This window comes from Bactrocera oleae, chromosome 5, assembly GCF_042242935.1.
Source record: "Bactrocera oleae isolate idBacOlea1 chromosome 5, idBacOlea1, whole genome shotgun sequence".
Lineage (NCBI taxonomy): Eukaryota > Metazoa > Arthropoda > Insecta > Diptera > Tephritidae > Bactrocera > Bactrocera oleae.
The window spans coordinates 52,483,072-52,510,236 of record NC_091539.1 but is presented as its reverse complement, the minus strand read 5'-3'; the positions used below and the strand labels follow the sequence as shown (position 1 = coordinate 52,510,236).

Below are 27,165 nucleotides of genomic sequence, written 5' to 3'. Positions count from 1 at the left end.
ATGTGTACATATTTAGTTAGAGAAGCTTCCGTTGCGTGAAGGCGTTCAAAGTTTATCAACAGCGCGTAGGTACAGGCTTCTTTGGGTGCAGCTATTACTACATTTAAATTTTCGCTAACAATCAGCGGCTAACATCAGTAGTCTACAAATTGACAGCATTTATCTTGAAACAACATTCATTTATAATAAAAAGCAAGATTACTTTGTAATTATGCACTCAGTGTTATTTCGTTCTATTAATTACACTTCATTTGTCTGGAAATAAATATCTCGATTGCTCATAACTGCTTTGTACACATTCAATTATACGAGTCATCGATTGCAGATAGAAAAGTATAAGTGCAAACTACTTGTTGCGTTGGGATTTCAACAATATTTTGTGAAAATGAACTTTGTAGAGGCTTGAAGTAGTGATATATGATACTTATATGTGTGTGTATAAGCACTTTTTTTATGAGCATTTGGTTTAGAGCAACTTGTATTCTGCAACTCGAACTCATTAGACATAATTTTTCAACTTGAACCAATGTGTTACCCCGCTGAAGTACTCGGTTGTCAATTGAACGAGTATACTATCTTGAAACTAGCTAATATGAGTAGCCAGCTCAACGAATCCACAACATTATTTCTTTCAAACATATAAGCATCTGTATTTTATGCATAAAGGCCTATTCACATACGACTTTCCTCGCTTTGCGTGACAGTTCATACTGAAACTAGGAAACGGAGAAAATCCTTTCATAATTAGTCCAAGGTTGGTTTTTTCGCACTGGTTCGTTTTATGTCAGTAATTACTAGTTATAAACTATTAAGCTTAAAGTTTTTTTTTTGATAAGTCCAATAATTACTACAACTAGTCTTCTTCTGTTTGATTGTTTGACTGCAGGTTGATTATTATCTGTCTATATCACTTCATATTCTTTTTCCTACAGGGTACATGCACACATGTACAGGTTTGCATAAGCACTTCGGCCACTTGTCATATTAACTTTCATTACATCGTATGAGGAAGTCAGTTTACAATTCTTGATATCTTGTATTGTTTATTGATGCATATACACAAATGTGCTTCATATGCTTCTGTTTCATTCACCACTACTGCACATGAAAACCTTATTAACAATATTTAATCGCTATTTCCATGGCAGCACCATTCATAATTTATGACCACCAACTTTAATCGCAAAAATATGATAATTGTAAAGAGAGGTGTAGAATGTTGTTACAACACGGTTGAGTACGTTAAAAAGTTTTGAATAGTAGTATGTTAGAATATAAAAATAGAGGTTCTAGTGGTTCAGCCATACTTATTTGTTAAGCTTGGCTTTGTTTTTTAAACCTGAACATTTTCTTCTTTGTATCCGTCTGTATAAACGCGAACTAATCCCTAAGTTTTTGAGATATCGATCGAACATTTTGCATAAATTCTTTCCACTTCAAACAGCTGCTCATTTGTTGGAACCACCGATATCGGACCACTATAGCATATAGCTGCCATATAAACTTATTGCTGAAAATATAGTTTTTGTATAGAAAATTTTTTTTATTTTACGAGATATCTTCATGAAATTTGAGATAGATAATTTTAGAAATTTCGAATTCCTAAAGCTAGATCATATACAAACTGGGCGATCTAAATCAAGCCTTTGTATGGACTTTAGTGACTATTTATAAAAAGTAAGTACTTATACTGAATGAAAGAACATTTCGTAACATAAAAAAAAACATTTTCTGAAAAATTAATTTTTTTATGTCATTTATATAAGAACAGAAAATTTTACATACTGGTGTCGATCGATAACCTTTCATTCCTAAATTTGGACAATAAATATTAAAGAAAAGTAATAAAAACTTTAGTTTAACCTCGATTTGAGAACATATCTTTTGAAAGTCCAAATTGTAACGGTAATCAATAAAGAACAATACCTAATGAAAAGATATCTTTTGCATTCTGGGTTAATTCAATGCTTAAATAAGCTGCTTCAGAATAAAATTGTATAACAATATGACCAACAAAGCACAAAGCGACAGCTCAGAATTTTTTTACTCGCAAACCAAAGAATCTATACAAATAAACACGCTTTTATAAGATGACTATAGATGAAATAAGAAAAAATTGTTAAGACAAGAGTATAAACGAATCGAACGAAAAAGCGCCTTGGGCCATCGAAAGCGTAGCAATCCAATAGGCGGCAATTAATTGCCTACATATACATACATATATTTATGTACATACATAAATATATAAGGGTACATAAATCAATAACTGAGTAAGTGCGAATTCGTATTTTTGTATTTAAGACGCAAGCTTGTCGCATGAACGCTGGCGATAAGCAAGATTTCTACTTTCTCAAGTGTAAAGAGCACACAAAAACAGCAACAACAAACCTAACTCAAACCGCACTCAGCAAGCACGTGACGCTTTCAAGCAAGAATTACACAGAACGCAATGAAATAAAAGCAACATTTAAAAAAAAAAATTAAAACAACAAAAACATAAATTGCAAAAAGACATCGCCTGACTCGAAGGCACCTTAATGCAAATAAATATACGCCAATGGCAGAAATACATAAATAAATGACTCAAGATTAATTTAAATAGCAACGCCTGAGGGCTTATATACAAAGAAATGCTAAGGCAAGACAAGACAAGCAGAAAGAAAGACTGCGCGTAAAAAGAGCAATGCGATTCGCAAGTGCCAAATCCATAGCAAACACAGATCAGTTGGCAATACTTATTTGCCAGCAGTAAAAATAAACACTTTCGTGCATACAAACATACATACAGTATATACAGAAATTGTACTCGTAAAAAATGGTATTGGCTGGGTCATAAATTGAAAAGAATTGTGATCAGCACAAGAACTGCGCTCTGTAGCGAGTACAGGAGAATGAGCAGCCACTTGCAGCAAGTAGTGTTCAAAATGTATTCACTGCGCATGCGCATGTAACCGACCCACAATGCTCGCACATACATACATACAATACAAAGATATACCATGTACATTCATTAGAGCTTCTTCGCTTTTGTTCGCCTGAGACGCACCCATTCGTATCCCATACGACACTTTTTCTTCTTCACTTCAGGCTTGGTATCTACATACTACATACTTCTTGCTTTTCTGTGTGTGTTCGTGTGAACGGTGCGCGGCCAGTAGAGTCAAGTACTTGGCGGTATAAACCAAACCAGTCCAGTCTAAGCCAAATCGTTTTTCTTTCAAAATTTTTTTCATTATTTCATTTATTTTAACCGCTTGCTTGCCAGTGACAATGTTCGGTGGACACAATTTCAATTAAAAAATTTAAAAATTATATACCCGTTCAATTCTAGTAACGCACAAACGATATATACACATATATATGTACATGCATTCACAATGTCTGTCGTCATAGTTTTTTTTAACAGGATAAATGAATACAAGTAGAAATTGAAATGGCTAAAGAAATCTTATAGTAATGGAAAATAACGCAAGTGCGACCCCTTTCTTTTAAATGGAAAAGTACAGATCTTGGAGTAAAAAGGTGGGCGTATTTTTTGTTTCTCCCCAATAGAATTATAAGATTAATACTTAGATATTTTAGTAGCTTTATCCAGTTTATTTAAAAATGTCGTGGCTTATACTATTATTGTAATTCTAACTCAACAGCATGCACAAGTGTAGGCGATGTTTTGGCTTTGTTAGGTAATAAAATTACATTAAAGAGTAGCCGACACTTGCTAAATAAATTTAAAAAAAAAAAAGTAAAAAAGAAAAATTTCACTATTCGGGAAAGATAATTCTTCGCTGAATTTCATTTAAGCACTTTCTTAAATAATACTGAAAAAATTATATAAGCTTTATGAGGTTAGTGGTTATAATAGAGGAATTCTGCCCTGCTTGGTGGTTAAAATGTGTTTGGATACTCAATATAATATATTTTTGAATTTGCTTATTAGTCATACTGTTTCAAAATTGCATTTAATCGATACTACCCCTAAATGTAGGCAACATTGTTGTTTCTTTACGATATAAAATTCAAAGAAGAAGAATAAAAAAACAGGTATAAATATCGAATAAATCTAATAGTTCACAATTTGATATCCAAAATGAAGTAAAGAAAACTTTATTTAATTGTAAATCGGACGAATTTTTAGGATTTGAGAAATACTACGCAACTAAACGCAAGTTCGGGAAAAACCTAAGTGTCGGATAGCATGGCATATTTTAGCAAAGTCACACACCTGAAATGGCGAAATCTATACCATCTAGAGTTACTTTATTGGATAATCCACTGAACATAAATTTTTGAGCTTTCAAAAGACCTAATGTTAAGAACCGAAAATGGAATCTCAAAAGCAATAACATTTTTTTCTTACAAACTAGTTTATTCACACACCCTAAAGTCTCACACCTAGTATATATGTAATTGTACAAACTTTTTGCAAGTTATGTGCACACACAAATTTATACCGGATTTGAAATATTTTCAAACAGTCACCGAAATATCGCGAAAGCATAAATTATTCAAACTTTACATATATAACTTCGACATATTTATGTAAACCATTACCGTTTCGTTTGCACTTTGGCTCACTTCGTGTTTGGCCAATAAATGCAGCTGAGAAAAAATCCAGAAAACTTTTAGCAAGCATGCAACAAATTTTCGGCTGCCAGTAAATTGTAATTATACACCAAATCCAAACATGCAACCGGGCAGCTAAGAGCCATGCTACGCCACTCAGCGACAATGCGGCAACGACGGCCACGACATAATAAAATATGGTATAAACTAATAAAAAAGACGCCAAAAAAGCCAACACTTACAACAAGAAGCATGACTTGCCTCAACAGCTAAAAATAAACATTCAAACTGTGTGCAAATCTCGTGCTGTAACCAAAAGTGGGTTTCGGCCGAACCAACCAACCTCACTGACAGGCAGTCAACCAACCAGCCGGCCAAGCCATGCTTGTGGCTCGAAGCTGCAGCTGAGTGGCCGGTGTTGGTGGTCGCTTCGTTTGCAATATTTGATTGTCGGCCGCAGGCAATGTTGCTGGGATGCTGAGTACCCCAACTACAGCAACTACATATGGCTGCGGTCGCTAAGCCGGTCCCAAAGTGTAATAAATGCCTTTGGGGAGAAAAATATATGTATGTGCGCACACGCAAAGTCAAATCGCACTTTTTTGTTTTAACTGGTGGTTGTTATTGTTGTTGCTATTTCTGTAGTCGCTATTTATATGCTTGCGGTTGATTTTTCTTTGTATGAATTTTGCTTAACTTTTGCGGTCAGCAGACACGACAGACAGACCGAGCAACAGGCGGCAGCCGACAATTTGAGCCACAGCTGAGCTGGCGCAAGCAAAAGTACGAAAAAAAAAAACAAAATAAAAGTAAAACATATTGTGGAGAAATAGCAAAAAACCATAAAGATTGCATGCGATGGAGACATTTGCAGCAATCACCTTCTGCTGTGTGCGGTACAGCAACATTTCACATTTGTCAACAATATTTATAAACATTTGCTGCTGGCAACATCATGTTTATTTAATTTTTTATTTTTTTTGATATCTTTCTATATGTATATATTATATATACATTCATGACATTAAAAATAATCGAATACTCATTTGGAACATTTGCCACATGTATCTAAACATATTTATCTGTAGCAATTGACTTAGTTCCCTCAACATTAGTGCGTAGGTCAGAGCAAAACTGCACCGAAGGTTGACACTTTGTGTACCCCAAATTATATCTTATAATATTTTATGTTATTACAACAACAACAGTATTATAAACATATGTCTGTCCGTCTATCTGTACATACGCGAACTAGTCCCTCAGTTTTCGAGATATTGATCTGAAATTTTGCAAACTTCTGTTTCTCCACAAGAAGCTGCTTATTTATCGGAACCACCGTTATCTTACCAGTATAGCATATAGCTCCGATACAAACCCAGCGATCCAAATCAAGTTCTTGTATGAAAAGCTTTTTCATTTGACAAACCTTTTTACGAATTTTCTGAAGCAAAGCTACAAACTCCGAATATATTGCTTAGGTTAGAGCACTATAGTATATAGCTGTCACATAAACTAACTGATCAAAATCAAGATAAAGATATTTGATTTGATACCCTTTTATGAAATAAGAAAGACACATTCGAAGTTAGTACATATTCATATATAGCACCAGCTTATGCTTGAAATCATAGTGGCACTTCAGTGGTTGTCCACATTAGTATAAGAAATCCACTAATTAGTAATTAAGCGAATGAAGGCAAGAATGAAGCTCAACTTATTAACCAGTTTCAACGAGTCTGCCGTAGTTAAATCAACAAACTATTTACATACTTTTGTAAGTTTGTCACGCTAGTGTATCTTCGCCTACATACAAGTACACAGCATAGTACAAAATAAAATTTATGCAAATAAGTAAATATTTGTTAAACACTGAAGCTTATCGATTTGCACTTCAAACTAGCAGAGAATTACTATAAACAGCAGCTTTAGTAGGGTCAAGGTAAATCAAAGTGTCATGGTGACAATGAATGATCTTCAGAAATAAATATCGAGCCATAAGCTTATAATCAACAATTATCGATATATGTTTTAAGTAATTAGAAGTGTATAAAGTACTTTAGAGTACTTATCATTTACTAAGCCTACTACGTCAACAAATCAATATCTGTACACTATGCTTGCTATATAGATTAATGATGCGCTTACGTTACAAGCTATAATTAAATATGAAATAACAAGTGATGCACTTACATGTGTACATGCTCGAGTTAGACGCTTTTTACGCCACTTTGTACTTCTACTTATTAAATAGCCCTTGAATTAGTAGGTACTTGATTGGAAATCAAACACTTATTTACTAAATGGATGTTCACTCTAGACACTTTGTCCACATGAAAATATTTACATATAAATATATTTGTAGTACTTTTATTTACTTACCTGTATAAATGCATTTTCATTTCCTTTGTCTGCAATAATTTCGCATTCAACGCGCTTGGAGAGTTCGCGTCGATTTTTACGGTCAAGAGGCGTTCAATGATTTTTTTGCACTTTTGTACGAGTGCATTTGTTTTCGTTTCGTTCTTTTTTATTTGCTTTCTTTGAGATCGAAGGAGTGGCTATTGACTGGCTATGACATCTTGACAACAGCAAAGTAAAATAAGAAAGAGCAAATAAGTAAAGTGAAATTAAAGGAATTTGCATGAATTTAAAGGGAGAGGTTTATGGAGTAATATAAAATTTATGAATATTGTTAAATTTATATGTAATGCTGATAGTAAGTGTAATTCCACAACCAGATATTGAAAGCAGCGAGGCATGAATGATACAAGTAAAATGAGCGGTGCCGGATGATGAGAAAAATGTGCGAAATTATTGTGTTAATATTTACCTTTTCTATGTATAACAAATATTGAACCAAATCAGATCTAAATAGGCGGCAATAGGTAGTTTCACTGCTCGCTCAATGGAAAATTCCTCTCACAATTTGGTAAATTGGCTTAATGTGGAATATTACGGTTAATTATATGTATATGTAATTTTAAATTGATTTTTATGTCTTCGGACCGCGACTTCTATCTTATCTATCCGCGATAGTCTATCTTACTGACTTAAATATTTGCCATGGTTAATAAAACCTCAAAAAATAGGACTAACAAGTTAAAACTCCGTTTTCAGTTTAATTATTAACGTTCAGAAACCTGACAACCTATCAATAATCTCAGAAGTCGTTTTCAGAACACATAACTCCAAAGCACACATAAAGTTAAATTTAAGTAATATTCCTCGCTTAGTAAAGACACAAACCAAAGCACAGAACATTATTTTCGATACGATTCAATCGACTAATTAATTTATTTATTGGACAATATTTCAAGGGTTTCTATTTATCCCCTAACTTTGGTAATTAAAATAAAAAATAAAAAAGCTAAAATTCCAAAATCGTGAAAGTTTTTAATCGAATGTGTTCCAAATTTCAAATCGATATCTCAAAAACTACGGGACTAGTTCGGATGTATACAGACAGAAAGACAAACGGACATGGCTAAATCGACTCAGCTCGTCACATTGCTCATTTATATACGAGTATATTATCTTATAGAGCCTCCGAAGCTTTCTTCTGGGTAGTACCAACTTCGTAGCAAACTTAATATACAGTGTGCAGGGTAAAAATATAGGAGTTTCCGATACTTAAACTAAAAAACAAATAGTAGAAAACTCGTAAAGGCAAATTTGTTTCGGAAACTTTTTTGATAAGCAAAACTATAGTAAAGAGTTACTATAACATAATTTTTCGTTTTTTTTTTATTTTTATTAATATATTTTTTTTTTATGAAAACAAAATAAAAAAAATATAACAAAACACTACCAACAACTAAGCGCCGCAAGCTTTAACAAATTTCAGCGTTGTTTGCCAGCTTGTTTGTTGTAATTTGTACTCGTGTTTTGTGGTTGCAAATTGTTTTGTGTTTTGCTTTTTTTTGTTTTCAGCAATAACAAAATATTTTCTGCTTGTTTTTGTCTTATAAAACTTATTCTTTAGAAGCGCTCGCACTCGCTTTTCGTCATTTTTCGCCGCCGTTGTGGCAGTGCCAGGTACCTAGCGGACCAAGCGAGCAAGTGTTGTCTGAGATTTGTTTTTGCATTATTTGCGCTTGCGTGTATGTATGTTATGGACGGTGAATTAAAAATAAATCTCAAGGTAGCTGTTTATTGCAATGCAGTATTTTTTATTATTGTTGTTGTTATTATTTTTATGATGCGCTCTTGGTTAACTGCGGTGCATTGCATATGCATGAGTATGTATATACGTAAGTGTGTGTAATTTTTTATTCTTTCTGTCCATTATTTTCTTGTTTTTCGGTGCAAATTAGTTGGCTACGCTTGCACCGTGTTGTTTCGCTTTATTTTTCGCTTCTCCTGACACACTGCTGGGCGTTGTGATAGGAATTTCGGCCGCTTTTAGTCAAGTCATGCTCATTGATGTACTTACATACATACATACATACGTAGGCATGTCGGTATGCGCGTGTTGTGGCATGCTTGTGCAATCGATAGCTGTTGCAGCTGCAACTATTTAAATGCTCATTTACAATGTAATTGCGGTTGTTGTTGTTTTATATGAGTTTAATTTATTACGACATTATGAAAACGACAAGGCCGCGGTCATATGGCGAACGTAGTGCGAAGCAAAAATGCAAATTTTCATTGTGACTGCGCAGGTATTGCAAATACATACATACATATATACATAATAAATAATATAATCAATTTATAGAAGAAGATAAGCACATGCCTGTATATGCGTTAAAAAATATTTTTCACATCTCGTGTGTCTATTTCACGGTAATTTTCGCTTGAAATTCACACAATTCGTTGCAGATTTTGTGTTGCGCCAAAATGCATAGTTGTTAGTGGCTTGTTTTGAATTTTTGTACACCTTAGAATGTATGTGCATATGTGTTTTAGCATGCATTCTATAATTTCAATTTAATTAGAATTCGATATTTTATTAGAATTACTTTTTGTGCGCACATTTTGCTTAACAACACAATTTGTTGTATGTAAATATATACTTTGTTTTTTTAATAAAAAGTAAAATTTTTAGTCGCGTTTAAATAGTTCTATGAAAACTGCAACAACACTTGTCAAGCTAAGAATGAGTGAAGTAAATATATTTTTTATAAGCACACATTTTTTCAAATTAGTATTAACTAGCAGCACTAACTGGTTGTTCATTAGACGCCAATTTTTAACGATCTAAAATTCGGGGGTTTCCTGCTGCTTTTTTATCGTTTAATTATTTGCTTAAAATTTGAGAATTTTTGTATGGAATTCAGTTGGCAAACTCATGACGTCAAATAACTAGCAACTTCAACATAAACAAGTTGTTGATATATACCATCGAAATAAATTGTACCCGGATTGGCACAATTAAACTGCGCATGCAAAACAATAGATAAACAAATTTTTCTAGATTGCTATAACCTTTTTTTTATGTACAATTGAATAGAAAAAGTGAGGCAAATGCATGCTTTTGTATTACAAAGCGCCACATATAAATCAAAAATAATAACTTATGCATGAAATTATTTTTTCAATGAATTTCTCTATGATTAGAAGCCTGTCTTATAGAAAATATGCACAATTTAAAATTAAAAAATAATAATAATCGATAAATCACCCGTGGCTGCAATGCTGCAATAATTCTTTAATTATTGTTGTTGTAAAGAAAAAACAATTTTCAATGAGAGTAATTTCATATTATTAAATCTGTATATTCGATTAGTTTTTCCATCAATTTCGCAGCGCGCAATTCAATTAAGCAGGTGCTAATGGGTGCACCACGGCGTATGAATGCACTCAAACGCTCCATTACAAGTCGTTATATACATATTGTACATACATACTTATGTGTAATAAATATATTATGTACTTATTTAAACATTTTTAGAGTATTTGTAAATTAAGTAGGCGTAAATGCTTAGGCAGTGGGAACGTACAATAAAAAAATAAAACCATATAAATTAAAAAAGTAAATAAATTTAATTAGGAAAATAACTACGACAAATAAATAAAACGATACAAAAATAAAACTTAATAATGTTAACTTAAATTAAATTAAATTAAAATAAATAAAATAATTTATATATACACTTTAAAGGGTCCTCGACGTTTCTTTCGTGCTAAAATTAATATGCGCTGTTCAGGGTATAAGAAATAAAATTAAGTATTTAAAAATAAATTATTTCCCATTAAACTATTTAATATAGTATATGTTTTAAGGATTGAATATAAAAATTAAAAGTTCAATTAAATTAATATAATAAAAGTTTATAATTTTATTTAATAAAAAATAAGAAATTAATATAATTAAAAAAAATTAAAAACTTACTATACATTTTTTAAATCTTTTACTATAAATTAAATATATTTTATAAATTTGTATTGCGTACAATAAATAAAAAAAATTATTAAATATAACAAAAAAAAAACAATAAAACCTGAATACATTTTTTTAAATCATACTATATATACATAGTATAAATTAACTATTTTTTATAAATTTATATTGCGTACAATAAATAAAAAAAAGGAAAAGAAATATTAATAATAAGCATACATATTTTTATAAATTACTTTTTTTTTGCAAATATCGTAGCAACAATAATAACATATGTAAGACTGCAAGGCGCTTACATGTCGCAACCCACGAAACGTTGTTGGTGTCTAACCATTGTTGTTTTTTGTTGCTTTAACTATTGTCTACGGCGGCAGCTGTGCTTGTTTTTTGACTGAAAATTCAATTTTTTCACACAATATTTTCTTTTAATGCTTGTTTTTATATGGAACATATGTATGTACATATATGTATATGTGTGTTTGCGTGTGCATTTACTTTGTTCGCTAGCTGATCGCGCTGTTTTTTACTTACTATCCGTTTTGTTGTTGCTTCTTGCTTTTGTTTCAGCAAATTGGCTTTGTGTTTTCATTGATTTCATATACAAGTAGTAGTAGCGCCACAAGTAGAACAATAATAACAACAAAAGCAACACATAATCTTTAGTAGAATCTCTTCGCTTTCGACACACTCACACGCTCGCGCACGCTCTTCATCAGCAAGCGGACACTCATCAATTGTCGCCGAATCAGTGATCAACCTTTGATTTTGCATTGTCAATTGCTGTAGCGATAAATTGCAATAGAATGGCGTTGCAAAGTGCAATTGAATTTAATTACAAGAAAAAACTAAATCAAATTGTGAAAAAGTGCTTAAGGAACTTTTAACAAGTTATAAAAAAAGTTTACAGAAATTTTCCACTGTCAACGTCATCGCTATGCTTCGGTTAAGAGGGAAAATCACTGGTCACAAGCTGGTGCAAACAGCAATGCATGCTTTCGTTTCAATGTCAGGCGGCGTGTTGCACGCACACACAAGCGAAGAAGGCACTAAAACACGATGTGCGTATGTGTGGCGGCCAAAATTTGCCGAGCAGATAAGAATATATGTTATAAGTGTGCGTGTGTAGCGCACATACTCAAAATCGTCTGGCAATATTAGAATTACCTGACAAATACGCGATTAATTTTTGTATTTCATAATAAATTTGATTTTGTCTGTAGCGCGTTTCGAGACGCTTCTGCCTACTTTGTAGACATTTCATATTTTTGTTATTGTTGATATTTTTAATTATAATATAATAATTTGTTATAATTTTGATTTGTATAAAATTGTGTGGTCAAGTTATTTTGCTCTCTCCACAATATCGCTAATCATCTCTAGTACGTGCCGCGCCGCCTGTGTTTTTTGTTTGCTTTTTGTATTTATATATTTTTATTTACTTGTTTTTGGTTTTCGTTTTCGTTTTTTTTTTACCGTGAGCCATTCGTTGATAACATTGTGCGTAATTGTGCAAATTGGCATAATTATTTGTTAGGGGCTAGTATTTGTATTTTCAATTTGATTAATCTTCAATTTAAGCGTGTATGTATGTGTGTATATATGGTAAGATATAGGATTTATTTATCCAGCTTGTTCATATGTTTAAGAATTTCATATTTTAAATGGTTGGTATAACAAAAACAAATTTTTTTTTACTATTAGTGGTACAGGTATAAATTCAGTTTAAGCTGATTCTGAGGTTTCTTGGGTTATTGGATAGTAATTCAGTAAAGCAGTGCGTCTCAATTAATTTTGATTATAAAAATTGTGGTCTTTGAAATAAATAAAAAATATACCATGCAATAAAAACATATTTTAAATGTCTGGCAAAAAATAATTTATTATTTTTTCAACAAAATTTTATTACCAAGGATTTTTAATATTTATATTGACCAATACATATCGGTATTTTGAATAAAAAATTTAAATAATTTCAACCAATTAAATAAATTTTTTTATAGTCAGAGGAAAACATTATAAGGAATTTAAAAAAGTCGTCAAAAACAAAATCAATATAAAAACACACATCTCAACATTTTTTATATGCTTCCCTTTCGTATAAAATTTGTATAAAATACGTCAAATTAGCTTCTATAAGCAGCCAATGCACATGCAGCTAATCCTTCTATGCGAAAAACACAAGTTTTTCTAGATATGTTTTTGAAAAACGAAAATCAAAAACTCGCACAACCTGCCAAAGCCAGCTGGCAATATTCCAAGAAGTAAAATTTCGCGTTTCTTAATTGAGAGCAAACAATAAACGCGCCACCCGCTCGATTGGCTGACAAACAAAAGGCATATAACATATAACCATATGAGCACTACTCTTTGCGATTGAAGATCGCTTTATGGCTATCATTACGCGCGCCGCTGTTCTAATTTATTAATACTTCAAAAGAAAAAGGAAAAAAAAGAGAAAACGCACACGCATTGGACTTCAATTACCAGCATCGAGCAATTTGGTCATACCGAAGATCATCTGCTTAATGAAAGCCAATAGCCGAAGAATTTCGAAACTTTCGCAAGACTGCATTTCGCCAATCGTACGATAATGGCACAAACATGCATACATTAATTAAATATTAACGTGTATTCGTTTTGGGGTTGACAATTACTTTATAATGACGAAAGCACTCATTTTCGTCGAATTTTCAAGGGGCGTTCACGATATTACCCGAAAATACTGCGTACTCGTTAATGGACGCATATTACAAATACAAACACACACATACTCGTACACATATGCATGTGTACTTAGTGTACTCATGTTGATATAGTATATATTGTCAAGACATTTTCTCGCCTCTGTGCTTCAGCGAGAATGAACATAATAAGTAGATGATTATTTTAAAAAAATATAAAGCATCAGTTAGGTTCGTTGTGATCTTTACTTTTCAGTTGCCAATCGATCTTATACATAGAAACATCCTTCGGACAAAAGTGTTCCGCAAAGAAAATTCTCAAATGTTTTACCGTTGCGCTAAAGCTATACTATATATACATACATAATATATAACAATAATAATACTATATAACTGTAAATTTTAGTACGGTGAATATAAAAGGTTCTTTCGGTTAATATTAGATGTTCTTCCGTTGGCGGAAGACGCGCGTGTGTTAAAAACGCAAACTGAAAAAAAAATAATAGAAAATAAAAATAAAAAAGTTGCGAATTATAAACACACATACATACATAATATATGTACATGCTTGTGTGCACGAAGTGAGCAATAAAGAACAACACATAAGAAACTTTTAACTTGTCGCTAGTCCTTGCCGCATTTTCTTGGTGCATTACACTGCGTTTGTGCTGTGACGTATAACGGTCGTCGCGATCGTCCGTCACATTGAGCTTTGTCGCGTATACTCGTGCGTACGCATTCGTGATTATTGTGCGCGTGCTATTGCACATAGTACCATTATACCTATATAGTGCTTGTCGTATGTGAACTTTTTCACGGGCGAAACACGCATATTTTTTCACTAGTTAGAGACGTGACGCATGAAGGTTGCCGAAGATGTCATTACACCAAAACTTTTCATTTTGCTCGATTGGTTCATTCGTTTCAATTGTACGTAAATATAAAAGAAATTTATTGGTTAAATTAAATATATGGACATGTGTACATAATAAAAACAGCAGTCTGAAAAGTAAAGAAACACCGAGGAAAACAAAATTAAAAACGAAACATTTATACATAAATTTATATATGTACGTACATATTTGTACAGGTGAATTTAGTACGAAAATAAATTGTCGAAAGTCTAAATGGCGTATTGCGATAGCATTTAGGGTCTTGAACGCCAGGGTACTTGAACTTGTGCAAGGTTTTGAACAAGAAAACATGCTAAATTAAATACGTACCAATCGTAATGTATTTTAATACAAATATATAAAATAAAATGCATTTCAAATAAACATTTTGATGTAAATATTTGATCATAAATTAAATATAAATTAAATTATTGAAAACAAAATGATAAATATTAAAGTTAATATTAAGAGTGAAAGTAAATACAAAAACCATAAAAAAAAATTTAAAAATAATAAAAATATTAATATTATCAACAATAATCATAGTAAAAATTAGAAAAAGTTTAATAATATTAAAAGCTATAAAATAATAACATTACATATATGGCACTTTCATTCAACTAGTCTAAAGTTAAGTTTTCTAAACGGCTTCTGAGTTTTCATTTGCCGAAGGATAATGACCGCAAAAAAATAGTTTGGCTTCAAGACTGCTCACAAAATCTACGATTAACGAATTAAAAAAAAATTAAAGAAAATTAAAAAAACTTAAATTAAATTAAAAATGTGACTATATAAAATTCAGTTAAAAAATATATATTTATAAATATGAAATGAAATAATAAAAAAATTAATTAACTAATCCGTAAATTAAAAATAAAACTAGGAATTAAAATTTATGTTTATCAAAAAAACAAATCATATGAAATGATATTTATAATTACATAAATTAAATGTTTCAATTAATTAAAGAATAATTGTTTTATAATTACTTTAAAGTGTAGCTATTTTATAAATATATTTTTTTATTAAATTTCACAATTTGGTGAATCGAAAAATTTTGAAAAAAATATAGGAAAAAACTAAAGAAAATTAGTTAAAAAATTAATTACATAAAAAATAAATCAAAATAATTTAAAAAAAATAAGTAACCTGCATAATTCATGTAAAATCGGGTATTTATATTAATTATTACAAAAAAAATGTATCAAAAAAAGAATTTAGTATTATATAAACTAATTATTTTAATTAATGGAATATTAAAAAAACTGAGAAATATTTTAAAATATAATATATATAAATTATTTTCATAAATATATTTTTTAATAAATAAATTCATAATTTGGTAAAACTATTAAATAAAATATATAAAAATTCAAATAAGATAATTAAAAAAATTAAAGAAATTGTCTCATTTTTTAGATTAAAATTAAATGATAATTAAAATTAAAAAAATTAAAATTAAATCAGGAATTTAAATTTAAAAAAATTAAAATATACATAATTAGATTGTATAATAAATAAAATAAAATTATATAAAAATTAATTGCTTAAACAGAAAAATTTTAAAAAATCAGGAATTAAAATTAAACATTAGCAAAGAAATAGATTATACACATATATATAAAAGTATTTTATAAATGTATTATTTTATGAATAATTTGCTTAAGTGAAAAATATATAATACCTATATACTATTTTATTATTCGACTAACTTAAATCGACAGCTACCACAGTTCACAAATTTAAACAGAAGGCGTTTGCCGCTTAGAATTTATTGCGAAATATTAAATTTCAAATGAATAAATTTGAAAAATTACATAACATCTTTTTTTTTATAAAAATGAGCTTGAAATTTTTTATAATAATTTCATATTTCGCACATATATACATTTTTGTGGATAACCATTTTGTATACACGTATTATATATTTAATGAGCGAAAACTGAAAACGCCGCAAAAATTCCTACTGCTGTTTAACTCTTAATTTTATTGGTAATTTATTATCAACATAAAACAAAATTAGGTGTTAAATTAAAGTAAGAGACTAAATTTAACTTTTTATATTATATAACGAAGAATTTATATATTTTTAATTTTATTCTCACTCCTACAACATTGTCTGCTATAATACAGCCGATTGGTAAATAAAATAATTTCTAAATATTTTTTCTTAAAAAAAAAAAAATTAAATAACACCCAACAAATGTCTGCAAATATTTTAGCTAAAGATCACAACGCGACATTTTTAAAGAAATTTGCAGCTAACATTTAAACATATAAGAAAAAAACATGTGTATAAAAGTAGAAAAGCCAAAATAAGCGTATGATAGCATTTTTCAATGACAGAAGCAAATACCTTAAATAGTAAATAAAGATATAAAATAAAATATGACAATATTATATGAAATTTTGAAACTTTTTTGCGTCACTCCTTAGCCACACTCACATATGCCACGCTCGAATTAAATACGCTAGAGGACTTTCAATTAGTTTGCATTTGGGTGAAAATGTTTAAAATTTGCGTTAATTATTATTTTTGTTATATTATACCTATTTTACTTTATTTCTTGCGACACAATACAAGTCGATTCATAGAAGAAAGATTGGCAGTCGCGCCAGTATGCAAATCGAGCGGTTAATTAATTTTATTACGTCAGCAAAAGGAGCAAAAAATAATGAATTTTAGCAAAAATGTTGTTTCAAATAAAGTAGCTGTAGAAAAGCTAAGCTAACGCTTTAATTTAAAAGCGGTCTAGCGCGCCGCCAGCGGTGTACTAGCGGTCGTATTAACGTTGCTTCTCCTACCGCCGATACAGTTTCAAGTGATACTCATGAGCATGGTGGGCTAAAGGGTTCAATTGCTGGAATTTTTAAATGTTTGTCAGTGAAACGCCTGAACAATTGCGTTCAAACACGGTTGCATTTGCTATTTTACGTTATTTCATGAATACTCGATTTTTCGGTTTTTTTTTTTTTGTATTTAACCTAGTTTTAATTATATTTTAAATATGTATTTACTTATATTTAAGTATTATACGAAAAAATAAAAAATTTTAATAAATTTACTCTCGCTTTTTATTTGCAGCCAAAAGCTGGTTTTGAGCCAGACACAGCATCACTCAGAGAGAAAGTCATTTTAAATCCGGGCGAAAAATGGCGAATTTTGAAAAATATCACCATCATATCATTTGCATTCATGGTACAATTCACAGCGTTTCAGGTAAGGCCAGCAAAATGTCATATGAATACCCTATAAACATACACAAAAACACAACAAAAAAACCAGCTGTGTGTGTGCGTAGGTATGTGTGCATGCGCACCTGTAGTCCAATATATTGCAAAGCAGCGCATTGATTCGTTTCATAGTTGAAAAACAAAAAAGAAATTAAATATAAAGAAATAGTATATACAAGCGCCAATGATTACCATACGCACGCACTGCCCAACACTGGTGCATACGTACAAGTTAAAAAAAATATACATACATATGCGCACATGCTTATACTATTAAAACTCACTTTCTCTTTATTTTCTTACACCATACATACATACATTCACTACATATTTATGCATCTTTTCTTTTTCATTCCTTTTTCATTAACTTTACATATGCTTGTCTTGTTTCCGTCAACCAGGGCACGGCCAATTTACAGTCCTCGATTAATGCCAAAGATGGCTTAGGCACTGTGTCGTTGAGCGCAATTTACGCGGCGCTCGTCGTCTCATGCATCTTCCTACCCACACTTATTATACGCAAATTGACTGTGAAATGGACGCTGGTCTTCAGTATGCTGTGCTATGCGCCGTACATTGCCTTCCAATTGTTCCCAAAGTAAGTGGTTTATGATTAGTTTGATAGAGTGTCGAAGAGAGAATGCAGCGAATATTTGCAACGGTACTAAAAACTGTTTTTTTACGATTGTTTATACATCAGCTGGTTTGCTGACGTCACATTAGCGTATTTTAATGGTAACATGCTATACAACATGGTTAAATAAATCGCTAAACTGACGTCACAAAATATCATTTCAAGTATTTATTTTTATTCCATGCAATCTCCAGCACTCTTTCTGTGTTTACCGTAATATTTTTAATGCTAATTAAATTCGCTTGTACTCTATTAATTTGCTTAGATTCTACACATTGGTTCCTGCTGGTATTCTAGTCGGTTTGGGTGCCGCTCCTATGTGGGCATCTAAGGCCACCTATTTGACACAGGTCGGTCAAGTTTATGCGAAAATAACCGAACAAGCTGTGGATGCGATAATTGTGCGGTTCTTCGGCTTCTTCTTCTTGGCCTGGCAAACGGCCGAGCTGTGGGGAAATCTGATCTCTAGTTTGGGTAAGTAGATAATTGATTTTCCTATTATTAATTAACTATATACATATATACATACATATGTATATCAAAAGTTTTAACTAAAAACCGTTGTTATAATTCAAAAGTAATATTTGCTCGACATTAACGAATAATTTGAACTATTGCACAACTCGTTACTTAAATTATTTCTTATTCCTTCGATTACAGTGCTTTCGAGCGGCGCTCATGGAAGTGGCGGCGATGCCAACACAACCATCTCCGAAGAGGATCTGCAATACTGCGGTGCCAACTTCTGTGTGCAAGTATCCAATGGACATGGCAACTTGAACCGCCCACCAGATCATGAAATCTTCGAAATCACCATGATCTACTTGTCTTGTATTGTTGCTGCTGTTGCCATTATTGCCATCTTCTTGGATCCACTAAAACGTTATGGTGAGAAACGTAAGGGCTCACAGTCTGCACAAGAATTATCCGGCATGGAATTACTATCGGCCACTTTCCGTCAAATGAAGAAGCCCAATCAACAGCTGCTCATTCCCATCACCGTTTTCATTGGCATGGAACAGGCTTTCATTGGTGCCGATTTCACACAAGCTTATGTGTCTTGCGCTTTGGGTATCCATCAAATTGGTTTCGTGATGATCTGTTTCGGCGTGGTCAATGCTATTTGCTCGATTCTCTTCGGTTCGGTGATGAAATATATTGGACGTTTGCCCATTATTATACTCGGCGCTATCGTGCATTTCACACTTATCTCCGTGGAATTGTTCTGGCGTCCCAGCCCCGAAAATCCACTCATCTTCTACGCTATGTCTGGTTTGTGGGGTGTCGGCGATGCTGTATGGCAAACACAAATTAACGGTCTATACGGTCTACTCTTCCGTCGCAACAAGGAAGCGGCCTTCTCCAACTACCGTCTCTGGGAGTCAGCCGGTTTTGTTATCGCCTATGCATATGCTACAACATTGTGTGCGCGCATGAAGCTTTATGTGCTTATGGCCGTTTTGGCTTTGGGATGCATTGGCTATACTATTGTAGAGATTCTGTACAGAAGAAAGGTAAGTGCCGATGAACTTTGTAAGCGCAAAAGTTTTAATAATAATAATTATTTTTTCTTTTTTCAGCAACGCAAGCTAAAGAAACAAGAGAAATTGGAGGCTGCCGCCAAGGAGAAGGAAGCCGCTGCAGCAGCAGCCGCCGCCGAGGCTAATGCCACCGCTGAAGTGGAGGAGACCGACGATGAGCTGGATGATCTCGAAGAGGATATTGTTGTGACGCATTTCTAAGTCCAACTCCGCATACATACACACATACTCATACATTCACGCATCTGCAAAACAAATACGCCTTCCATAAAGTAATGCAACCTAGCATGTATGTATGTAAAATACATATATGTATGTATGTATGCATGTGAAAGTTTGAATCGGTGTTGGCTGTAAAAGCTCCTTGCTGAAAGCTTAAGAGCACCACAAGTCACACACACACACACATTTATACAGACACTCAAACGATGAAAGCTTTTGTTTTTGTTTGTTAATCTCGTATGAGAGCTTTTAAGTGTTGGCGTGTAAGCGTGTTTGATAACTTTTTTGTTTCTTTATTTAGACTACAAGAAAAGCTCTTTTATAAAAGGGCGTATATGTACGTAACACAAAAATGCGCATAAGTCAAAAATTCATTTTTAAGCTACGAAAGTGATTTTTTGCATGAACGCACGCGTTTCAAGCAATTTTACCCTCCCCCAGTTGTTACTTTGTTGTATTGTATACAATTTTGCATACAAAAAGACAGAAGTTTAAAGTAAATAGTAGCAGAAGTAATAACAGTTATGATTATTGAAAGTAATGTGTTATAAAGTTTAGTAGTTATTTAGTTCAATAAGTACAATAGAAACATTGCAAACACTTACACAAGCACATACACACACACACACAACGCGTTAACATAGAAAAAGTCCACTCAGATCATATAATAATAAGCTTACAAGAAAGTAAGTGCAATTTGTAAATAACTAAACCGAAAAGTAATCAACCGAAGACAGCACAGAAGAGCGGAGCAATCAGTAAGAACTGTAGAAAACGATAAAAGACGAAGAGAAATTGTTAAAGAAAAAAACTATTTAAAACCAAAACTGTACAAAAACAAAAGCTGCGCAGAATGAGAGATAGATTTTTGAAATTTTTTCTTTCGGAGCATTATAAAAACAAAGGGCGTCTTCAGAATTAGTGCCCATCGCAAAGCAAAAGAAAAAAAATTATAAAATGTGAGGCTAATGGTGTGCTGTTTAGTGCCTTACAAGCTCACACACCAACGGCGCTTACAAAATAAATGAACAAAAACTAATTAAAAACACTGTAAACTATTAATAGACGTACTTTCCAAAAGCCGTTCAATAATTGCAAAAATTAAATTTGCAAAAAAAAATTTTGTGAAAAAATTTGCTTAAATAAGACAAACCGAAAATATTAATGTATACAAGCTATTGCCCGAAGTAGATGGCAAAAAGAAAATTATAATACACATACATATATATATATACATACATATATACATAAAAATTAGTTTTAAGTAAACCGTTATGCTCGTAAGACCCCTCTAGTATAAAAGTATATAGGTATAAAATGTGAAATCAACGCTCAAAAACAAAAAATATTGCAATAAAAAGGAAAGCACAAATTACTAGACGTGCTATTTAAAGAAGAAAAGAACATAATAATATGTAATAGTAGGCACGCATACATTTGTGAGTGAGCGCATAATTAACAAACATTTAAATTTATGTTGTTTTTATTTTAAATAAATTTAAATAATGTTTTTATGCGCGCACAAATAATTTTTTAAATAATTTAATTATTTTGCGTTTGCTTTTCATTACATCTTTTGAGAAGCCGAATTGTAGTAGAAATAGTAACGTTAGCTTGTGCAACTCAAAAAATATTCCAGTTAATAAAAACTAAATTTAAAATATTAGTTACAGTAAATAAAAAATTAAATATAATAATAAAAAAATTAGTTACACTAATTGAAAAATTATATACAATTTAAAAAAATTAATTACACTAATTGAAAAATTAAATGCAATAATTAAAAAGATAATTACACTAATTGAAAAATTAAATGCAATTTAAAAACAAGTAATTACACTAATAGAAACATTAAATGCAGTAATTGAAAAATTAATTACAATAATTAAAAAATTAAATACCATGATTGAAAAATGAATTACACTAATTAAAAATAATAATTACACTAATTGAAAATTTAAATACAATGATTGAAAAATCAATTTTGATAGTTAAAAAATTAAGTACAATAATTAAAAAATTAAAACAGTGATTAAGAAAACTAAAATAAAATTTTTTTTTAATGTAAATTTTCTGTTAAAGCCCTAAAAATTACTTAATATGTATACAAATTGCTTGAAATAAAAGGCATATACTTGAAGAAAAGTTATTAAAAAATGGAAATATACGAGTATGATTCACAATGAGTAACATAAAATGTACTTATATATTTTGCTCAGTATTATAATGTTAATGTTTAAGTGATGCTTTTTTTTGGAGAAAATAGCTTATACTTCACTATCACCCTATCTGTGTATTACTCATTATATTTCTTAACATGTATCTTTCGTGGAAAAGTTTAAAAACAAAAATTAATAAATATTCTTCTTCTTTTTTTATTTAATTTTGCTGTCTATATAAAGTTGAACATTTTACTGTTTTTACTACACTCAATCTCCGCTTCCTTTCACAGAACTTTCTCACTTTCATTTTCTTATATATTAAAATTAGACGACAAATAACCAAATTATTTTCTATTTCTTCACTAATTATTTAGTACGCTTTTTACGCTCATAAATACGTATGCATACTTGTTTTCCTTTTATTTTAACTGCATATGTATGTAATAACATAACCTGCATTTTTATTATAGTCCTTTAAGTAGTTTTATTGCAACCTTACACTTCCTTTCCTGTTCTGGTTCACCTTAACTATGTACATACCTGTGTATTATTTGAAGATAACTGAAATCCACATACGAGTACATACTTACAAGTTGTGGTTTTATTTCATATAGCTGCTACCTGCATACATATATAGCAATTATATACTTATAAGTATAAGACAATAAGCAAGAAAAAAAATTAATAACATTAAATGTGGACTTCATGTATAATCTATTATGTAATAAATGCAATATACTAAATATATTTATATTAAACAAAAAAATCATATCGTATTAAAAATTGTATGCGTATGTGTATTGTACGCATATGAAGATAAAATTTTTAAGTGTATGCATAGTTATGAAAGGGAAGCGAAGTGGTAAAAGCAATTGTATTGAATAAAGTTATATATATATATATATCTATATATATATATACGAGTACATATATGTTAATAAATACACTATTGAAATATACAATTCGATAGCATAATTTGCAATCTGTAGTATAATGTTAACGTAATATTACAAAATGAATAAATAAATATAAATTTACGATGTAATAAATGAATATATTTTGTTTTAGTTTAAATAAATTTTATTTGTATTTTTTATTTCCGACATTAAGTGCTAATCAAAAGAAGGCGGATGTGAAGTTGGATTGAATTAAAAACACGAAAAAATGCGAACTTCGGCTTCAAATAAAAACGTTTCCATGCAAGAACTGAATTTTGATCGTTCAGTTTCTACGCCAGCTATATGCTATAGTGTTCCGATCAGAACAATTTGCCCGGAGATTGTAGCGTTGCCAAAGACAATAGAATGCGCTAAATTTCATGAAGGCAATTTCTAAAATAAAAAATTAATATATTTAATCAAGACACCGTTGTTGTTGTTGTAGCGAGTACCTGTTTGGAAGAAAGTGAAAAATCAACTGTCATCATGAAATCAATAGCGGTAGATATGGCAAAGAGACTGTTTCGTCGGGGGATAGCGTTGGTAAGTGAATGAGTTTGGCGGGGCATGAAAAAAGGGGTTACTGCCATGCGGGGACTTTGTATGCAGATCATAAGTTTTGTATGTGAGGATCTACCATATTTTAGATAAGTAGGAGTTTAACCAGTACGAAGTTGCGAATAGTTCCTCTGATTTCACGTGACAACTCGAGCTCACGATTTTTGATGAGTGGAGTTTGGAGTCCTTAATAGCTTCACTGTGAATGGCGTTCAGTACACATCTGAAGTTGGACGCGTCCGAAACTGCGTCGGTATATTTTTGAAGTTCATCGACGTATGGCAACAGCTTGGAGAGGAGTATGCTCGTTAACCGGAAGAATGCGGACTTCGCTTTAGCGGTGTTCCACAGGGGACAGCAAGAGATAACACTCAAAAATTTTGTTTTCACTGTCAGAATTTTAGCTTCATCGACAAAAATATTGAGGTATAGTCTGTATTTCTTCGTTCGTCCAGTAGGTAAATGTGGTAGCTATGAATTCAGCAGGGAAGAGGTTTAGCCTCTTTTCAGTGAAGGAGCGGAAAGGTCAAGGTCAATAAACGGCCACTTTTAAACACATATCAGGGGTGCCATTGTCTGCCGTCTGTATCATGCAAATCATCAGTGTACGAGGTAATAGAAATTCCCTCTGGTAGAGGAGGGAGTTTCGAGATATGGAAGTTAAAAAATAGTAGGGAGAAGATATATGAAGATATCGTAGTCGGACAGATATAAATAAATTCGAATGGTCTTACCATATGTATATCTATTCTTAAAGCTGTTGTTGTTGGGATTCAAAATTATATTTTTATATTAATTTGTTTTTAAATTTTTTGTTCCAATTTTGGGTATTAAGCTAAGAAAAATGTTAATCATAAATTAAAAATTGGTAGAACGTGAAGCAAGCTCAAAAAAAAATTTTTTTAATTTTAAATTGAAAAACCTTTTTTTTTTAATTATAAACTTTTGATTAACATTATTTTTTAACCCGGTATTAGGGATTAGAAATTAAAAAAAATGTTATGTAAGATTTTCGGGTATATATAAAATGTAAATGTAATAAAAAAAAAATTATTTAAATGTTAATTCAATTAGTTGTTAATGCATTTTATGCAACCCTTCTCTTTATACGGCACATTAGAACTTAATTAAATTTGTATGTAAATAAAACACAAATTTTTAGATATTAATAGTCGCATACAAATATTTTTATATTAATTGATTTTATTTTTGTTTTCGACATTTCTAAAACTGCAACTTCGTTAATAAAGATAATAAATAAAATTAATAGCAAAAATGCCATTTTTACTTTAATAAATATTCGTAATGCATATATTTATAAACTGCAGATAATAAATTAAATAATTTATGATGATGACTTAATTAAATGCAAACTTAATTATACATAAAATATAAATAAAAATTTTTGTTTTTGTTCACTAACATACTATGTATATTTTCGTCCAATTTTTTTTGTTTTTATAAAACGATCGGTTCATCGTCAACGGACTTTTTGTTCTTACGACGACGGCTTGATTTGATTTTACTCAGCACGTTATATGCCTGTTGAATTTCAATAAAACGTTGATTTGCAGCCGCTTTCAATTTCTCATCTTTGACCTTGTCCGGATGGAATTCCTTGGACAGGCGACGATATGCTGATGTAATTTCGGCTTGTGAGGCGGTTGCACTTACACCCAACACTTTGTAGGAATTGCGCTCGCCATCCACGTCCATACTTTCGAATATTTCCTTCCATGTCTCATACCAGCCATGATGTTGTGCATATTGATATGTATCCGTAAGGGCTTGTGTGAAATCTGTCCACCAAGCTGATGTAAGGAAATTCCGTAAAGCTTCATGTATAGGCACTTCACCACCATCGTCATCGGTAATCGTGCCATTGAAATAAAGAAAACATCCCCATAATGAAAAGTAAACCAACAAAGCAGCTGTCAGTTTCACCGAGCGTGCGCCAACGCCGTGCCGTTTCGGTGGTGTACGTAACCATTGTTTTGAATATGTGTCGAAAACAAGCGCAGAAACAAGCGCGGTCAATAGCAATGAATAGGTCTCATCATAAATTAGATAGCGCGCTGGATATATAGCGACGGCGCCGATTAAGCAATGCCACCAAACCCCACGTTCGCGTCCGATATTGCCCACAGTCCAGACGCCCAACGAAACAAATACCGGTATAAGCCAATGCAAGAAACCCCAATCTATACCAGCGAATATTGTTTCTGGTATGGCCATGAGCAGCACTTGTCCAAAGAGATAACCAATCATAACTTCACCCACAAAACGTTTAGCCGAGTAGGGCGGCCGTTGATTTGTTTGCAATTTTGCCACAAACGATTTAATAAATGTTGGATCCTCATTAGCATCCCGCACATATTCCGGTATTAAAACTATTTCAGCCAACCAACCGACACCGAAATAACCGCCCAAAGTGCACCACCAGATGAAAGCATGTCGATCCCGATGCAAATATAGGTGATGTAGTCCAAAAATACCACCAAAAAGCCAAAGAATATAGGCGATTATTACCGATTTCCGTTGTGGCAAAGTATTTGCTGCGGGTTGTGCACTTTTACCATTAGCAACAGGTTTACCGTTAGCCAATGATTTCCCATTCGCTATTGCGGAAGTGGAGTGGGACTCCGTTGCCTTCACTCTTAACATGGTGTCTTAAAAATTCAAGAAAAAAGAAAAGTGCATTAGATAATGCAGCAATTATCAAATAAAGGCAAAATTAAGTAGAATTATCATTAATAAAATAGAAAACAATGCTTTTACACAAGAAATGCAACATTCTAAAAATTTACTCACTGTGTCAGTTGATTTGCTGGATTACGTGTACTTCCTTATTGGAGCGCTTTAACAAAGTCTTAGCCAACTTTCTCTTTTCACAAATTCCATACACGCTTCACTTCAACTCTACAGTTAGGCTGTCTTCTTTCTTTGGCAGCACAAAGTTAAAATACCAAAACATTCAATACGAACTGCAAATTTTAGCGTTCACATAAGTATAAAGAACTGGCGGCTCTAAGTCAATTGTCTTTTTCTACCCTATTTAATTTAAAAGTCATAAAAAAAAGTTGTTTATTTTCGTTTGTCGTGATTTGCTTTTTTCACTGCTGCGTTAATGAATTGCTCGTTTGTTCCAATTCGTGAACGCGGCTTAAATAGGCCAATTACAGTTGCTGATTAAAGTCAATATAAGTCACTGCTTCAAACCAAAATCACAATTTTAATCTAAAGAAATTAATAACACTACACTTTTATTCATTACAAAGTGGTTCTTATTATATTAATAAAGAAAATTCAAATAAGAATTTCAACACCTGAAAGCGCGACGCGATTCGATTACTCTCTCATGTTTTTTACACATACGCTCATTTAAAAGCCTGGGTT

The 27,165-nt window shown here is 31.7% G+C and overlaps 2 protein-coding genes across 6 annotated transcripts in view; one reads left to right on the top strand and one right to left on the bottom strand.

Moving 5' to 3' along the window:
- Window positions 1-23,326, top strand: part of LOC106622067 (UNC93-like protein) — a 75,708-nt gene extending 52,382 nt beyond the window's left edge. For 4 of the 5 annotated variants that reach the window (XM_036362080.2, XM_070110506.1, XM_036362082.2 and 1 more), the window contains 5 exons: window positions 17,566-17,700; window positions 18,116-18,312; window positions 18,614-18,822; window positions 19,009-19,862; window positions 19,929-23,326. In XM_036362080.2, coding sequence (XP_036217973.1) covers window positions 17,566-17,700; window positions 18,116-18,312; window positions 18,614-18,822; window positions 19,009-19,862; window positions 19,929-20,090 — 1,557 coding nt within the window. In that variant the 3' untranslated portion in view covers window positions 20,091-23,326. Of the gene's footprint in view, window positions 1-13,896; window positions 14,518-17,565; window positions 17,701-18,115; window positions 18,313-18,613; window positions 18,823-19,008; window positions 19,863-19,928 lie in introns of those variants that run through there. The other variant, XM_014241137.3, reaches the window with a different exon arrangement.
- A 1,718-nt stretch (window positions 23,327-25,044) lies between these two features.
- Window positions 25,045-27,089, bottom strand: wus (TM2 and DnaJ domain-containing protein wurst). Its single transcript, XM_070110274.1, has 2 exons — window positions 26,581-27,089; window positions 25,045-26,438 (listed from the first exon to the last, which is right to left on the bottom strand). Exon 2 carries the CDS (start codon window positions 26,431-26,433, stop codon window positions 25,228-25,230), a length of 1,206 nt encoding a protein of 401 aa, XP_069966375.1. The 5' UTR covers window positions 26,434-26,438; window positions 26,581-27,089; the 3' UTR covers window positions 25,045-25,227.
- Between the last annotated feature and the right edge of the window lie 76 nt (window positions 27,090-27,165).

Excerpts from the sequence above, each read along its gene's own strand:
- wus (XM_070110274.1), bottom strand. The coding sequence starts at position 26,433 with ATGTTAAGAGTGAAGGCAACGGAGTCCCACTCCACTTCCGCAATAGCG.